This window comes from Physcomitrium patens, chromosome 9, assembly GCF_059467195.1.
Source record: "Physcomitrium patens ecotype Gransden chromosome 9, ASM5946719v1, whole genome shotgun sequence".
NCBI classification, from domain to species: Eukaryota; Viridiplantae; Streptophyta; class Bryopsida; order Funariales; family Funariaceae; genus Physcomitrium; species Physcomitrium patens.
The window spans coordinates 4,801,252-4,814,365 of NC_143418.1; the positions used below are offsets into that span (position 1 = coordinate 4,801,252).

The 13,114-nt window shown below is 36.0% G+C and overlaps 2 protein-coding genes across 4 annotated transcripts; one reads left to right on the forward strand and one right to left on the reverse strand.

Moving 5' to 3' along the window:
• Positions 1-58: 58 nt before the first annotated feature.
• Positions 59-5,989, forward strand: LOC112286961 (uncharacterized). The gene is made up of 9 exons (XM_024529455.3): positions 59-1,299; positions 1,536-1,599; positions 1,887-2,392; positions 2,564-2,709; positions 2,833-3,104; positions 3,511-3,665; positions 3,884-4,152; positions 4,492-4,554; positions 4,769-5,989. Exons 3-9 carry the CDS (start codon positions 2,071-2,073, stop codon positions 5,009-5,011), a joined length of 1,470 nt encoding a protein of 489 aa, XP_024385223.1. The 5' UTR covers positions 59-1,299; positions 1,536-1,599; positions 1,887-2,070; the 3' UTR covers positions 5,012-5,989.
• Positions 5,990-8,255: 2,266 nt separating this feature from the next.
• LOC112286247 (putative voltage-gated potassium channel subunit beta) lies at positions 8,256-10,549 on the reverse strand. Of its 3 annotated transcripts, none has more exons than XM_024527962.3 (6): positions 10,389-10,549; positions 9,792-10,129; positions 9,277-9,525; positions 9,013-9,156; positions 8,743-8,907; positions 8,256-8,504 (listed from the first exon to the last, which is right to left on the reverse strand). In XM_024527962.3, exons 2-6 carry the CDS (start codon positions 10,104-10,106, stop codon positions 8,412-8,414), a joined length of 966 nt encoding a protein of 321 aa, XP_024383730.1. In that variant the 5' UTR covers positions 10,107-10,129; positions 10,389-10,549; the 3' UTR covers positions 8,256-8,411. The 3 variants fall into 3 exon arrangements, with proteins under 3 accessions (XP_024383730.1, XP_024383732.1, XP_024383731.1); XM_024527964.3 differs by having other exon boundaries at positions 10,385-10,549; XM_024527963.3 differs by having other exon boundaries at positions 10,381-10,549.
• Positions 10,550-13,114: the final 2,565 nt, after the last annotated feature.

Genomic DNA, 13,114 nt, shown 5'->3' on the forward strand with positions numbered 1-13,114 from the left:
CTTGACGCCGGCCCTTGCCTTGCATTGGTGTCGCGACATGCTAATATACCAGGTCACTGGTGATGTCTATTTGTGATTGATGTGTTTTGGCGATGTTCTGTTGTCCTGCACGAATTCCTGTTTTCCTCATCACTGTCGCTCGCTTGGGTTTGAAGCGTTGGGTGTTGACGTCACTTGAGATTTTTTGAAATTGTGTCACTGGATAGGGGCCAATCGCTGCCTCAGGGACCTGAAGCTCCGGCCATCTTCTTGTCATAGTTTCCTGATCGCAGCGGGTTATTTTTTTTGCTCGTTTGTGTTAAGTGAGGTTTTTGAGTCACCGCACCGGGGAATCGGCCATTAGGTAGTCTACCTATCAGTCATATCGTCGTCGTGACGAGCAGCAGCAGGTTGGGATGACTCTTGAGTTTCTTAAGAAACCTACGTTGATTGAGTGGACCCACACTATCTACGCCTATAACGGTGTGGCTTTTGGTCTTGACCCGATTTGTGTATATCCATTCATATTTAACTTCGCGGTGACTTGTTCTGTCGTAAGCTTGCTTCTTGAGACAGGCTGGCTAGTGCCGCACTTCTCATAATTCACCGACTTCTTGATGTGTCTCATTTGTGAGATCGGCTTGCAGCTTCTTTGTCGTACCTGTTGCGCAACGGAAGTGCTCCAGTTATGTCCATGGAAGACAACCGGCTTTGACAGCAGAGCCCTCAGAGTTGGGGGCCGTTGCGGTGAGACCTCGTTGAAGGCTCCACCCTTCACTCAAAGGCGCGTCCGCACGCTCAATCGGATTTTTCAATCTGCTGGTCGATAGTTGTGAATCCTCCTCTGCTTTGTGGCCTTCCAGGGATCTCCGGCGTCGGAGCACTGTTGAGTATTACGAAGGGATCGCGGATTTCGCACAATTCTGGCTTGTGTTTGGACCTTGTCAATACCAACCTGTGTGGTTCGAAGGACCCCTTGTTCTTGTGAATTCTCTGGGTTTCAGTCTGGGTGGTTCTATGCGTTTATATTTTCACGTATATTAGGAACTGCTGGCTTTCTTGAAGCTCTAGTCAATTCTTGAATCTTTCGTTAGAACTTGAAATCTGCGGATTCCTTGCATCACTGAAGAGGAGTTTAGTGTGGGCCGAACTGGATAGGGCTGAGCATCAGGTATCGATTAAAATGGAGGGCGTGAACGTGTTCCTAAGCAACTTGTGGGCTCTGCAAGAGCGTCGTTACGCTGTTGTGTACGTGGCGGTGACTAAGTTTGTTCGCACGATGCTGCGACTAATTCTTCTCAGTACCCCAAGATACTTCTGGTAGGTCTATAAGCTCTTTTAGTTTATTCTCCTTCAACTACTTTCGCTGTCTGTCTTAGACGTTTCTTATGTATTTCTTTAGCACCTACTTTTGGTTACTTTTGGTTACTTTTGGTTGAGGAGTTTTATACCTCGCAATTTTTAATTTTTAATTCATAAGAATAGCTTCTCTCTGTATTAGTGATTTACTCTTGCGATCCCATATCTCTCGTTGATTTCAATAAATATGCATTCAGATGAGTGAAAACTCGGTAGTTCTTTTGGAGGGCCCAGCAGGACTGTGCTGTGGCGTACAAGCTTGTAAGTAGTTCCAACTCTCGGCCTTCGACAATCATCAGCTCCATATGTTTGCCTTAGGTCGAAGCCACTATGTTTGTGTGTTTTTTTAAAAAAAGGGTTATCAAGCTTGAATTTAAGCTTGATCAGTGCAAATGAGTGTTGATGTGTTGAAGTCTTCCGAAAGCTGTTTCAGGCAATGCCTGCATCTGTATACTGATGCGTGTTCTTCCAGTCTGTGTCCTATTGCTGTTGATGCATGTGGACCGATCATGAGACCTTGCTGATTTAATTTTGCTTGTTGATCACAGGAAACACCGGCAGTCTCAAAGGCAAACCGACTCTCTTGGTTTCGGTACTCATGGGTATCGAAGATTTTAGGATCGGTTCCAGGTCCAATTTTTCGTGTTTCCGCGGTGCAGGCCAACACTGAGGTTTCAAGTGTGATGCAAAGTGGTGATTATCATTGCCAGCAAGCATCTTTGTTTCATTACCATGAGGCATCTTCGAGCAACTTCTGTATTACAGCCATCAATGGAAAAGCAAGAGACGCAAAAGCGTCCTCGTCGAGCTTGTTCTTTTAGAATTATCCTTAGATGTGGCATAATGTTGGTTTGTCTCATCCTCGCATCATATGTGTTAGGAGTAATTTTTAAGCTGTCAGGAGACCATGGAAATACATTTCACGATTTTGTGAACCAACCTAATTCTACGAAGGTAGTTTCTGAATACTCGTCTTCACTTCCTAAACCTCCTGGATTGAACTTCATGGAGGGTAAGAGCGTGGTTGTAGTCTCTCACGAACTTTCGCTCTCTGGTGAGACTACGTAAATTTGACTGAATCTTGATTTCTTAACTGCGCACGAATCAACTAGTCAGGCTTGTCATTATATGATGGACGTTACAGAATGACGTATGAACGTAGTGTTTAAGTCTTGATTTGAAGATTTCGTGTAAACTCGTTCATACCTGATTATATCGCTTGCAGGAGGGCCGCTGTTGCTGATGGAGCTTGGACATATTTTACGAAGAAGTGGAGCCTTTGTATATTGGGTCACTGGAAATAAAAAAGAAAATACCTCTGATCCCGTGGTTGTTTTCTTGGAGGAGAAGTTGCTGAACCACGGACTACAGGTGATTTTCTCCTTAGACTCCTTTACTGCTAGTTGTCTTAGTTTATTTATTTATTTTCTTCCACTGCTTATGATTGAGTTGAAGGACAAGCTCTTTGTAATTAAGTTTCTCATGTATCTACAGGTAATTCCAGCCAGGGGGACCAGGACCGTCTCAGCATTGACGACGGCAGACCTGGTGATCCTGAACACTGCTGTGGCTGGAAAATGGGTTAGTTCAGCTTTTAAAGCAGACATAAAGAAGCTGCTGGCCAAGACGTTGTGGTGGATACATGAGATGCGTGGCCACTATTTCGCCCCCGAGTATGTGAAATTCCTTCCAGAAGTAGCAGGTGTTATAACTGATTCCCATGCCACTGCTGATTACTGGCGGACGCGCACGAGGGATCGCTTAAGGTTAGCACTAAATGTTAGCTCCAACAAAGATTGGTTAGTTACAGAAGAGCTGATAAACTTAAGCTTGTATTATCTGGCGAGGACATTGTACATATACTTCCTTCAAGCAGAAGTATGAGTTTTGTGTTTATCAACACGTAAAATTAGTAAAGTAGGATGTATCTTTGAGGCAGTGAACGATTGTTACTTTTTTGTACGTTGTCTCTGTATTGCAGATGTTTTCTTCAGGCTGTTCTTAAATTCTAAATGAGATTTAATAGTGAGGTGTCATTTCACTATGTTCGCATACTTGAGCTTTGATCGCTGCATAAAAATAACTAAAAATTCGTACAGGCATATTAGACGCTTCGAATGACGGTTTTAAGTGAAAGATTGATATCTTACACACATGTGAAGTTGCTTTCAGGATGACTTTGCCCAAGATGCATGTAGTGCATTTGGGTAATAGTCAACAATTGATGCTTGATGCTGAGGATGCTGTTGGAAGAGCATCCATGAGACAACGTGTGCGTCAGATTGTTGGAATTTTCGAAAATGATATTGTTTTTGCGATGATCAATAGTATGGTCTTGCTTTTTGTATGATTTACATTAACTTCTCATGACTACTTTCAACTTTCAAAGATTACACATGTTTCTTCATCTATGTTAAAAGATTGAAAACTTCAATGTTTAACAATCCTCTTGTACTTCTGTGACCAATTCATGTTTGAAGTGTAACATTGGTAGAGAAAGATGTCCTGAAAGAGTGACCAGCTTATCGTGGTAATCCTCGTCTAGGTGTATCGCGTGGCAAAGGACAGGACTTGTTTCTAAGAGCATTTGTTGAAGGAGTAAACTTGGTCAAGAAAACTAACATGGTGCAACAGACGGTTTTCAGCGTGCATGCCTTGGTCGTCGGGGGTGACCATGCTGCTCCTCCATACCAGTCAATGCTTCACAAATTTGTGGAGGAAAATGGTCTGCAAAGCACAGTGCACTTTGTGAAAAAAACGATGGACGTTGTTCCTTACTTAGCTGCCGCGGATGTCCTTGTGCAGAATTCTCAGGTGATTCAAATAGTCTCTGCAAAATCATTATGGTATCAAAACACGGAGAGAACCGGCAGTTAGTGCTAAATCTTATTGAAACGTCCAGCCAAACTAAAAGCTCAATTCTCAGTTTCAAATCGAGGTTTTAGGCCACAATTAGAACTTCGTTATTTAAATTATTCCATAAGTAGTAAAATCCGAGGAAAAAAGTTGAGACTTTGCATGTATTTCAGGCTTTGGAATCTCTCTATTCATGAATATCCATATTCAAAACAAAATAAGTAGGCGTTGGTCGGGCTTTAGGCATGCTGTTCTATCATCATGGAAAAGCTGTGAAGAATCTAGGTTGACATGCAGGGGCGAGGGGAATGTTTCGGACGAATCACAATCGAGGCAATGGCTTTTCAGTTGCCAGTGCTGGTCAGCACATCCTAAAGACATGGTCTTCTGATTATTTTATTTGGCAGTTTAATCACTTATTTAAATATTTTTCCTATTATAAGTTATGGATGGAATTTTCAAATAGTCATTACAAGAGGTTTATAAGAAGGGACACTTCTTGCCATAGAAAATTCGAAGTGCTAATGGATTGAACTGAGAAGACCCCAAAAAATACTCTCTATGCCGTACGCAGGGCACAGCAGCTGGAGGGACGTTGGAGATTGTGATGAACGGAACAACTGGGAGATTGCATCCTGTGGGAAAGGATGGGGTACACATATTAGCAAAGAACATGAGAGATCTCATCCTCGATAAGTCGCTGAGGATCAGAATGGGTAGCAGAGGATACGAAAGAGTGAAACAGCAATTCCTGGAGTCTCACATGTGCGAACGGCTTGGTCGTGTGTTCCGAACAGTTTTGCCTCGAACTGCTTGACTTCCCACTTAATGACTCGGGTAAGGGACAAATATAGTATGGCTGTTTTGCCTGTGAAGCTATTGTGCTGTCATTTCTATACTGTTTTATAGGTAATTTTTAGTGTTTTACATGGTTCAAGGCGTACCCCATCCAAGTGGGTAAGGATAAATTTTCGTCAAATACCTGCTGATATAGATCTGTTAAATATCTAGAATTGAGTGCAATGCCGGTAGCCACAAGTCGTGGAATTAACATTCTCCATCATGAAATTCACTAGTCCAATAGCGAAACCTACGGAAAGATCAGCAGTGAAAGTGTTCTTTGTACTTTAGGTGACCGACCGAAATGCCTCATTCCGCTGCATCGTACTCTGCTGCAACTTGAATTGACTCCTTCGCAGAGCAGATCTGATTCACCTGATTTCAACAGTCATTCACAATGAGAAGGATTCATATCTAACCCCAATTACAACAACTATTGGGAAAAACCCATATGGAAGGACACCATCAGCAAGTAGGAATTGTTATCTTTTTTTGTGATCAGGAGATCAATTATCCAGGGTTGTTTCGTCTCCCAGGGATTGTCAGTCACTTGATCAGCGTGTTCTTCAAGTAGCGACCTACTTGGGGTTCATCTAAACTGGGTGCTGCTGGCATTGTGGGTGGGCAATTACAACGCAAATCTCTGCTGAAAAGTCTGGTTTTTGCATGACCCGGTTGTCTTAAAATTCACACACCAGCCTAAACTGAACTTGCTTCTAGCATGCAGTTGCCCACTTATGAAGGAACACCACTGGATGACAGTTCATTCTCATGACCATGTGGTAGTTGCTAGTTATTCTGGGGAAGAGGACATACCTCCGTCTCTAAATAGATATGAAAGAAAGGAAGGTAGGTAGGAATACGAGAAGAACGACGAAAAAGACAGAAATGTTTAAACTATTTTTGAAAAACCACAACAAAAATGCTAACAAAGATGAGTGATTTAAAGTTTGAATGTGTGTGTGTGTATATATATATATATATATATATATATAAAACATAGTATGTTTGCAATTAAGAAGATTCATCATTTTGAGTTCATTTCTATCACATCACTAATATAATGAACAAATGTAACAATTGCTAAAAATCTCACAATTTTACAGTTTTTTCTGATATGAATTGATTTATGAAGTTTGTGAATTTTTTATAATTAATTTATGAAATTTTAACATGTAAAACAAAGGAATCACATACAACTACTAGAGATTATAAATGTGGATTTTGTTGTTGAATAAGTACCAATATTAATTTTTTTGTATTATTGAGACTTGATTAGATTGTGATAATTTAATATTTTTAGTGCATCTCATTTGATTTGATTAATTTTTAAAAAATGATATATTATTATAATTTTTATTTAATAAGTTTTTGAGCTTGTGCTTAACTATTTTATTTATTAAAATTAATATTAAAATATAAAATTATTTAATAAATATTAAATAAAATTTTTATTACACAAATATAGAATTATTAAATATATACATTAAATATAAATTTATATAATATTTTTACAATAAAAATATATCAAATACAAGTCTAACAGTGCAAAACATATCTAAATTGTGTTATTTAATAATATCTAAATGGTAAATTACAAGTTAATATATTTTAATAAAATTCTAATATTTCTTTTACAAAACTTTGTAAGGTGTTTTTTTGATTTGGTTGTTGCAATGACATACAATTTAATATAAGGCGTGTTGAAACTTAAATTTTATACAGATTATGAAAATAATCTAGAATATAATAAATATTTGCAAAAATTTAAGTGGATAATTTGACTAATTGCTTTTAAAGTAATATAAAAGTTTATAAATAGTTAAATTTTATCCTAAATTTTGCTATTGCATAAAAATCAATATTCTAATTTTTTTATTTTCTAAAGGTTATTTTTTTACAAATATTTTAAGATAAGAAGTATCTCAAGCCAATAAATGTAAGACACAATAGAAAAATATTCAACGAGACTTGGTTTTATAATAAAGATTTTAAGAGAATTTCTTAAGTGATACCTGGACAAATTTCTAGTACCACAAAGCAAGTTTTATTCTTTTTTATAATAGCAAGAATAATACATGTATATATATATATATATATATATTTTGCATGTTATTTATGATTATCTAAAATATATTCATGTTTGGCAGAAAGTTTATATAAAATTGATTAATTAAATAGCTTATCAAAGCTATAATATTATGAAGTCATTTATGGATCTTATTTGTTAATATTATTAAGAAAATAATGTTAATATTAAGAAAATAATATTAAGAATTAATATTAATTTTAAAATTTTTAACCATTTAATCATTTATGGATATAAATTATTTTCTTAATATGGTTACAATTTTAAAATGGTTAAGAAAATAATATTAAGAATTAATATTAATTTTAAAATTTTTAACCATTTAGTCATTTATGGATCTTATTTGTTAACATTATTTTCTTAATATTAACATTATTTTCTTAATAATATTAATTTTAAAATTAATTTTAAAATTGTAACTATTGAATGTTACTCTTAAAATTGTAACTATTGAATGTTAAAATATTAAAAAATGACATGCTAATTAACATTAATCCAAAATATTTTCTATCATATTGGATAACATATATTATTTCCATAAAGTATTTTAATACAAATGATCTACCAATTTATATTCTTATTTAAAAAAAAAAGTATGGATATGGGTAAAGCATATTCTTCATTCAGAAAGATTCTCTTCCACAATCAATTTTAAACATTAAGGATTTTTTTCTATATTTTTATTTTTATATTCCAATATTTGCATTTTCACTTCTTTATTATATCCTTTCTTGTCTTATCATGTCTCAGTGAATAACTCATTGAAGTATATTAGATACCAAAAATGTGATAATTTGAAAACTTCTCTCTACTTCAGTCTGTTTTTACATATATGTAATGAGCAGTTTGACAAACTGAAAACAAAATTATAGAACTGGATGAATAATAGAACTAAGAAAAATCAGGATTCGCCCTGAAAATTGGAGTAAGCATGAAAAATTCCGCATTATTATTATCATACAAATCTTGGGTAAACTTACATTAAGCGAGAGCATATAAACAATGTGTTGTACAACGAGTCCAATCTGATGAATGCAGCTATATCTCTAGAATAAAACTGATACAAGCATTATATACTTTACTACCAATGTCTGAGATTCAAGTAGCCAGACCAGACTTTACTCAAGGCATATACAGTGCGGAGAAGACAAGAAAACCTCAAGTTTATTAGCCACAATTAACTACAATCTTTCGATTGAACAAAAAGGTGTGCACGCTTCGACAAGTTTTCTGCGAAGGATATGCTATGCAAGGAGTAGCTTTAACGTAGTCGATTTTAGCATTGTTTTCATTTTGAATCCCCAATTATTTTATGAATCTTCTCCATCACTTCAGGTGTAAGTTTGGGAAGGAGTTCAATAGATTTCATATTCTCAACTACCTGTATATTGAGCCAACAAAAACAAGAGAAACAAATGTCACACACAAACGATAACCTGTCTTGTATTCCACAAAGATATCCTATGACTACAATTAATACTTAATTGAAGACCTCACGATATTATCCAAAAGCAATAGTAGCAATAATCGTTAAGATTTTAGACAAAACAATATGTCTTTGCTAGAAATTTAAAACTTCAAGATGACATGTTTAAACCTATGTGTTTCAGAAGACGTACCTGGTGTTCTTTAGTGGCTCCAGTAATGACAGAGCTGACATTGGGATTCTTAGCGCACCAAGCCAAGGCCAATTGTGCCAAAGTCGCATCAAGCTCCTTGGCAATCGGCTTCAAAGCCTCTATCTTTGCGAAAGCCTCGTCAACTAAGCTTTTTTCTGCCAGATGCTGTGAACAAACAAAGCATGTATCAGTACTCTGAGTAAAATCAACCTCAAGAGACAACACATCACCATTTCTAAAACCAAAACGACAACATCATTGATTACGAACCTTATAGTTTTCTAACGCAAAGCGGCTGCCTTCGGGAATGTTGTCTTTCGTGTATTTTCCTGTGAGGAAACCGGACGCAAGGGGGCTCCATGTCGTCAGACCAATACCATACTTTTTGTAGAGCTCCGCATACTCTTGCTCCACCTGACACGAAAACACATCCACTGTATCACCCAACCACTCCAATCTTCAACCGCATACAGAAGACCCAACATAATAGACTTAGAGTATTTTGTGTCTGTACATCACAAATGAATTGCTTACCCTTTTACGAGCGAACAAATTGTATTCCGGTTGTTCCATTGCGGGACCAATCAGGCCTAACCGATTGGCAATTTCCCAAGCCTCTGTGATTTGCTCAGCAGACCACTCACTAGTTCCCCAATACATTGAATAACCATGGTCGATCACCCAATTCATGGCTCGCACAGTCTCCTCAATTGGGGTAGAGGGATCTGGCCGATGGCAGTAGAGTAGATCAACGTAATCCATGTCCAATCTCTTCAATGATGCCTATATTCGAGCATACAGCTCATCAGTACAAATTTCCTAGAAGTAAAGCAATATGTCCAGTCTATAATTCTGACAAAAATTAAGGGGAGATCAAAGATAGGATTGCAGCTCAAGATTTCACGCAAGACACGTAAGATGTACAAGAGAACGGCCACTATCATCTCCCACCAATTCTTACACTACACAAAATATGGTGAGCTGGAGCAGTGACATGCAAAAAAAAAAAACATGTCGCGTCACGAAAAATCTAACCAAATGTTCCTCACCTTGATGCCCTCAATAATGTGCTTGCGAGAGAGGCCCTTGTCATTAGGACCACTACCGCCCCAGAATAGCTTAGTGGTGATCACAACGTCCGACCGCTTCCAACCAAGCTCCTTGATGGCAGCGCCCATAATCTCCTCCGCCTTTCCATTCGCATACACCTCAGCATTATCGAAGAAGTTCACGCCTGCTTCTCGACACCGAGACAGAATACCTGCAGCCTCCTTGACACCCAACTGGTTGCCGAAGCTCACCCATGCGCCATAGCCCAACACACTCACCTTCAACCCAGTCCGCCCCAAATTCCGGAACTCCATCGCTGCAGTCTTTCAACCTCACTCTGAACAAACAAACACACGCCCCAAGCTTCCCCTCAATCAGCCTCCAAACCTCAAACAACTCCAATGACCCAAAATCCACTGACCAAAATGAAAATGGCACACCAGACGTACACTTCAAACCTTGAAAATGCTACACAAAAGGGATCCAGCAACTCTAACACATCAAATACAACACTAAGACATCAAAAGCAATCTTCATATTCCTCCAATGAAAAAACTAACATATCAAATACAACGATTAAAGACCTACCTACCTACCTCCTCAAAGAGTTTCACTTCAGTGCTGCAGAATAAGCAAGAGAATTACAACAACAACAACAGGGAGTGTGTTGTCGATAAAGGCAGGGAGTGAGTCACTGTTTGTAAGTGTATGAGGAGGAGATTTCGCTCCAGAGTACACCACCTGCAGCAGGGTTTCAGATGAGTGGTGAGAGGACGTCGCAGCGGAAGCGCGAATTATATGAGCGGAAAGCGGGAATGGGTTCCACTTCTGGCTGCGGTCATGCAGGGGTCGGTCAGAAGGTAATTGCCAAGTAGACTTCTACTTGTTAGGGGGTTGTACGTGTGCCACGTGGCGTCGCAGTGGCAGTGGAGCTTATGTTGCTGGCGTGGCGGTCTTCTGTATGGCTGACGTGTCGGGCTAGATACACTGTGTGTGTGGGTGGGTGGGTGACAAGGAAGGCCCCTCAAAGAATGGGTGGTGGTTCTAGTAGCCTTCCTTCCCTTCCTTTCCGTTTCCTTAGCTTTCCTTCGTTGATGTTATTGTTGTTTTGGCCTCTGCTGCTTCTGCCGCGTTTCTCCACCATTCTTCCATTACAGCCTCTCAATATTTTTAACAAAACACTTTTTCAAGTCTAAATTTAAAATATTTTCTCAATTATTTAATTACTATCGACTAATCGTAGAGTTTTTTGGGTTTTGAAAGTTGTGTCTCCTAAATGCTTTTAATAGACATTCCGTTCTATTTTGATATTGGGGTCTTCAGTATTTTTTTAAATTAATGTTTTTTAATTTATTATTTTTAATTTACTTGGAATTTTTAATATAATTTACTAATACAATTTCAGCTGTTAAGATGTATCTAAGATGATTATGCAATTTCCATGACAATTTTGGAAGTGAGCTTAGAGAAACACAACACAATAGCAAAAAACTTTTATATATATCTGAAAAAGAAGAAAAATAATTTTAAATTTTAAACCATAAATAAAAAAATAAAAAAACAAAATGCTGAAAAATTATGGCCATTTGTTACTGATTTTGATGAATTGAAGGCCACAAAAACATACACAAAGTTTTAAAAGTTCATTCTTTACAAAAGCAACTATCTAACTAAAAATATGTAAAAAATGATTAAGTCTACCAGCATAAATTTCAAATACATTGGCATTGATGTAAAGATTAATACCTTAACCAACGGTTTTAGTAAAATTTGGTAGATTAATAAAAGGTGTTTATAAATGAAGTAAAAAAATTACTTTTAAGTGATATATTTCTAAAAAAGATGAATTTAAAATCAAATATTATATAATAAAGTGGCTCAAATTGGATTAACTTTCAATAAAAATAGGATTTATTAAATATTTTATAATTTTTATGATTTTTTTTTCTTAAATCTTTATTTTTTTCAAGTTGTAAAAAGTTGTAAAACACAACATTTAAGAAAAATTAATGATAAATTCATTATGATTCAAGGATGTTATAGACATACATATTTCGTCCAACAATTACATAGATAATATGAATAAGAAGAAGTAGATTAAAGTAGATACATTTGATAATGTCTTATAGAAAAGCTTCTTAAAAGCTTTATAGACACAATTTTGAATATACACGTATTTATAGTTGATTGATAGGTTAGAAACTTGGCCAACAAATTACCTATATTTTTCATGTATTGGTAGCTTCTGATATAAGCTAACTATATAGTATACATATAGAAAACTTACCTTGCAAATTAAGACACGTGTCTTGCAAGTTAGACACATGTCAAAGGTCTTATGTAACTTCTAGTTAGATAGTATATGTAGAGGTAAGAGTGAAGCCTTTTTTACTTCTATCAATGCTTTTCAGTTCTTACTCTTGTTTGAAGACTTTCTAATCTTCTTGTCTTTGGAAATAGCCATTCTAGTTTAATATTATACTAACTTTGAATGATATTTTAGTCTTTTTGAGTGATACAAGAATACATTGGTCTTTCAGTTACTTGAGATTCATATCCTTGATAATTTGACAAGAGTGCTAATTCATTATTTTTATTTTATTTTTAGAAGTGAATGAATTACCTCACTTTTATTGTTCTATTTTGAAAATTATAAAATATCCTTTTTTACACTAGCAGTTTAATTTTTTAATATTGATTTTTTTTCTTATAGAGAATAGAGTATCTATCAAAGATAAAAACTAAATGAAGGCAAAAGAAACAAGTGAGGCTTTTTTCAAAGAAAGATAAAAAAATAGAAATAAGAAAGTATGTATATTAAAAAAAAACTAAAATAGCTATTTCTAGAAGATATGAAAATTGGAGATCCTTGAAACTAGAGTAGAAACAAAAAAGGAATTGATAAGAGTGAAGAAGGCTTCACTCTTGCCTCTATATATGTTGTCTACCTAAAAATTATATAGTGATATTTTATAGGACCTCGAACTTATGTCTAATTTATAAAAATCATGACTTAATTTGCAAGCCAAGTTTCTTATATGTATGCTACATTATTTGCTTATACCAATAGCTACAAGTACATGCAACTTTCATGAAGATACATATTTTTTTCAATTATTATCTATATGATTAAATATAAGTAAATAAAAATAGATTAATTTCATAATATCTTCTAAAAAAGCTTCTTAAAAACTACATAGATGCTACTTTAAATTTACATATGTTTGTAGGTTAGAAACTTGGTCAATAAGTTTATTATATGCCATACATATTAGTAGCTTGTGGAATAAGTTAACTATGTAGAGCACATGTAAAAAACTTG

Coding starts and splice junctions, on each gene's coding strand:
- LOC112286247 (XM_024527962.3), bottom strand. CDS start 10,106: ATGGAGTTCCGGAATTTGGGGCGGACTGGGTTGAAGGTGAGTGTGTTG. Junction 9,157..9,276: donor ATTTGTTCGCTCGTAAAAGG/GTAAGCAATTCA, acceptor TTTTCGTGTCAG/GTGGAGCAAGAGTATGCGGA. Junction 8,505..8,742: donor GAGCCACTAAAGAACACCAG/GTACGTCTTCTG, acceptor CTCAATATACAG/GTAGTTGAGAATATGAAATC.
- LOC112286961 (XM_024529455.3), top strand. CDS start 2,071: ATGAGGCATCTTCGAGCAACTTCTGTATTACAGCCATCAATGGAAAAG. Junction 2,393..2,563: donor TCACGAACTTTCGCTCTCTG/GTGAGACTACGT, acceptor TATCGCTTGCAG/GAGGGCCGCTGTTGCTGATG. Junction 4,153..4,491: donor TCCTTGTGCAGAATTCTCAG/GTGATTCAAATA, acceptor GTTGACATGCAG/GGGCGAGGGGAATGTTTCGG.